General features: G+C 31.4%; 1 protein-coding gene across 2 annotated transcripts; it reads right to left on the minus strand.

The window, feature by feature from the left end:
* Positions 1-261: 261 nt before the first annotated feature.
* LOC114389512 (putative SERF-like protein) lies at positions 262-1,651 on the minus strand. 2 transcript variants are annotated; one of them, XM_028350198.1, is made up of 4 exons: positions 1,522-1,651; positions 1,366-1,415; positions 1,017-1,122; positions 262-563 (listed from the first exon to the last, which is right to left on the minus strand). In XM_028350198.1, the coding sequence occupies exons 2-4, from the start codon at positions 1,370-1,372 to the stop codon at positions 476-478; spliced, it is 201 nt and encodes a 66-aa protein (XP_028205999.1). In that variant the 5' UTR covers positions 1,373-1,415; positions 1,522-1,651; the 3' UTR covers positions 262-475. The 2 variants fall into 2 exon arrangements, 1 of the variants encoding a protein (XP_028205999.1); XR_003661787.1 differs by lacking the exon at positions 1,366-1,415 and having other exon boundaries at positions 1,017-1,127; positions 1,522-1,650.
* Positions 1,652-4,340: the final 2,689 nt, after the last annotated feature.

Genomic DNA, 4,340 nt, shown 5'->3' on the forward strand with positions numbered 1-4,340 from the left:
TAACCCTCAATTACTTTGATATACAATTGTACATGACTCTTCCAAATGTTTGAGACCCATGTTCTCCCTCCCAAATTTTCCTCCCAAACCGAAAGACTCCCACATTCTTTTCCTCCTAAAGGGCTAACAGTTCTAACTATCTATTGTTTAGACTTGCACGATCTAACAAGCCTCTACCCATTTTGGCGCCTTTGACAAATTATATAAATCAACTTACACACATTTAGATCTGTTCCTTCAGAGACAATAAAATCAAAAAGATCATCACAACAAGCTAGAGACAAATTGCATTCCAAATTATATAGAAATCAAAGGTTCATAAGCCAACAACAATGCCCTCCTCACAGAACACCAGTTATTCTGAAATGACATAAGCAGATGACTCTAAACCAAAAACCCATATCACAAATAATAAGCAATATAATTTTTCCCATGTCTACACTCCATTTACATTCCTCAAGTCAATGATTTTTGCCTATTTTTTGCCTCCACCACCTGCATTATTACCTCCTGCAGCCTGAGCTGCTTTCTTTGCCGTTTTCTCCTGCAATGCTTTTGCATCCCTGCACACAAAGAAGAACACACAAAATTAGGCACAATTAAGATCGTGAGCATTGAGCAAGCCTCTGCATCCCACAATATTACGGTAATTTTGTTTCTACAACCACATGGCAGACGCAATTGGTCACAGCATTTTATCAACTTTGGTAATTATTAGTGTGTTTGGAAACTCGTTGAGGATGCAGGAATCTTGTCTGGGATGCCGAAGCTATAACCATTAGCTTCTGAGAATCACATCCAAAAAGTGAAACCAAACATGTTATACCTCAGCTTTGCTAATTACTGCTGCTGCAATGCAACCACAGTTGCGGCTGCAAGAATGGCTGGCATTTGCAGGCAAGTTTATCGACTTTGATAGGTAATTAATTAATCATAGCGCGATAGCTACCGCAATTTAAAACATTAATTATGCAATTGGAAAAAACTTAACGAGAAAAGGTGAGAAAAATAACAACCTTTCCCTTCGCTGTTCAGGGGTCAACCCATCATTCTTAGGCTGCTTTGTCTTTCCACCAGCTCTTGCCTGAGCCCTTTCACGATCTCGTTCCCTCTGGTTACCGCGTTGGCTTCAGTTAAGTCCAAACAACGGATTCCACATCACAAAGAACCAAAACCCAAACAAACACACCCAAAAAAAATAAAAAAATAAAAGAGAAAAAACGCGGCAAAATAAATTATTTACATATCCCTCGTTTGGAATGAAGGCAAAGTGTTAAACTATATAACTTCCATTACAATCCATTAAAAAAGAAAGAATGAAAAAGAAGAATACAGAAAATGAAAATGTTCCATATCAAAGGATATGAGTCATTTTTTTTAATTGATTCTTGAATAACAAAATGAGACAAAACGCCCTGAATAACAGACACGCAAAACAAGAAAGGAAGCAGAGCAATTAGTGAATTATGAAAAAGAAACTAATGAATGTGGCAATTAAATGGGAAGGGGAAAATGGAGTACCTGAGGATGAAGGAAAGGTACGACAAAGACAGACAGAGAGAGAGAGGAAGAGGAAGAGAAAGAGATTGAATTGCGAAGTGTGGAAGGAGAGACGGGTGACTAAAATATTGTGCAAGTGGTGTTGGAATATAGAATGGAAGACTCTAGATGGAGGCATGACACAAATATAATATGAAGTAAAATAACAGGCAACGGCAATGAACCCACGCCGCAACTTCCACATCATCAGGTCAGAAAGAATATATTTTTATGTTTTGCTTTTTTAAGAATGGCGTATTACTACTATATAAGATAAATATTTTCGTATAATTAAAACTTTAATGAAAAAATATTTTTAAAATATTAGTTATGTTTTTAAATTTCCGATAAATTACTCAAATTATATTATAAATTCATTTTTTAATTAGTAATGTTTTTTTAAATATTTAAGTTAAGTTTAAAATAAAAAATAAATATGATAGATGGAGAGCAATAAACAATTGCGATGATTAAGAGAGAATGTTTTAACAAGTTGTAAAGATTCTGTAAAAAAACTAGTGGTCAAGATAGTGTGAAAAATATACTTTCAAAGAAAATAAGATATAAAATACTTAAAATCTCTAATTAAGAAAGTGGAAAGACAAAAAGTCTCATTTTCTAAATTATATATCCTAATTTATAGTACAATAATATTAATAATAATCTATAACTATTAATAAAGACAAGTATCATTTTGATATACACATTTTTTATTTTTAAATTACCATTTAATATATATAACTTTCTGTTTTTGTTTTTAAAAATATTTAAGTTTAGTTTTTCAAATAAACTAAGTCAAATATACATAATCAAAATGAATATTTTGATTTTTTTTACCATATTAGTTAATTCTTCTTTATTTAATTAAAATAATGTAAAATTTGATATATTTTCTGAATAATAATGAGTTGTAGTTGTAGTTGTGGGATACAAAAGGTCAAATACGTCATATACAGAAAATAAATCACATATTTCACGTACGAATTTATAAAATTAATTTTATTTTTTTATTTTTTACAACATAAACATTGAAACACGTCGTAAATAACATTTTCATGAGTGCTAACCCCCGAAGGAAATCTGGAGGCAATTGGTCCTAATGGGGCTTCTTTTACAAACAAATTTCTAGAATGGGGCTGTTTTAAAACAAATTTCTACATGGGATTATTTTTTACGTAAAATGCCATGCAAAACGCCAGCGTCACTGGAAAAACGTCCCTGGTGCAACACATGGCGAAAACGCCACTGCCACTGGCGAAATAGCCAGTGGTCTCGCCACTGTAGTTGGCGAGTTAAGGTCAGCGTGTTACGTCAGTTTGACTGGTGATTTGCATGCAGGGTACAGCCCTGGGAGCGTGCAGAGCAGCAGCGTGCAGGGACAGGCTTTTACAGAGGTGCAGGGTTGTCGCCATTATGACTGGCGAGAAGCACGGTGCAGTGGGTGTCGCCATTACGACTGGCGAGAAGCTTTTCAAAAATGCAAGAACGAGTATTTCCCTATAAAAGCCATTGGAATGCATCACTTATCCTCTCCAGTTCACATACCAGCTCAAATAATATTGTGAGTGTGTGTTTCACTTGTGTTAGTGGCAAAAAGCTTTCGTTCGTGCTCCCTCTTTCTCGTACGTGCTTCCTCTTCCTGGTAAGTGTTTTTTAACTCGTAACTTCAAATATTATTTGTGTTATATATATGTTAAGTTTATTTTAGTTGGTATGTTAATATTATTTAGTTTAGGTTTTTTAAGTTGTATGTTATTATTTGTGTTATATATATGCTAGGTTAGTTTTAGTTGATTTGTTAATATTTTTTTTGTTTAGATTTTCTAAATTAATATGGTATTATTTGTTTTATATATATATATATGCTACGCTTTTTTAGCTTAGCTGATACCTTCAAATTTTAAGTAGTATCTTCAAATTTTAATATTATTTGTGTTATATATATGCTACGTTAGTTTTAGTTGATTTCTTGATATTATTTTGCTGACGTTTTTTAAATTTATATGTTATTATTTGTCTTATATATATGTTACGTTAATTTTAGTTGATATGTTATTATTATTTGGTTTAGGTTTTTTACGTTTGTATGGTATTATTTATGTTATATATATGGTATGTTAGTTTTAGTTAGTATGTTAATATTATTTAGTTTAGTTATTTTAAGTTATTATTCAAATATATGACACGTTATAAATTTATATATATATTGTTTAAATTTTTGTTTCCATATTAATTTATCTTTTTATTTTAATTTATTTGGAGAGTATATTTAAATTTTATTATTTGTATCATATATTTTTTTATTCAAATATATATATTCTGTTATTTATTCAAATTTTAATTATTTGGTATATATATTTAATTAATTTATTGTAAGTGTACTTAATTTTTTTAATGTACAAATAATGTATAAATTTTTTTGTCAATTTATTATATTATATTTTATTTTGTAGTATCAATGTCATTTTCCTCGTCATGTTCATCAAATATACAAATTAAGTCTGGTCCACTTGATGGTGGCATTTTATGGATGCAAGCTAAGCATCTTTCAAAACATATTTGGAATGGGGAAGAAGACAAAAAAAAATTACACATCAGACGAGTTGTCCCCAAGTATCAAGGTCAAGAAGAAATACCAGAGGAAATTATTCCTCCACTTCGACAATCTGGTTTTTACTGGATAATGAAGATGAGATACTTAAAAATAGATGTGGCATTAATTGGTGTCTTGATTGAAAGATGGAGGCTCGAAATACATATGTTTCACATGAGATGCGGAGAGTGTACTATCACTCTTCAAG

Source organism: Glycine soja, chromosome 16, assembly GCF_004193775.1.
Source record: "Glycine soja cultivar W05 chromosome 16, ASM419377v2, whole genome shotgun sequence".
Classification (NCBI taxonomy): domain Eukaryota; kingdom Viridiplantae; phylum Streptophyta; class Magnoliopsida; order Fabales; family Fabaceae; genus Glycine; species Glycine soja.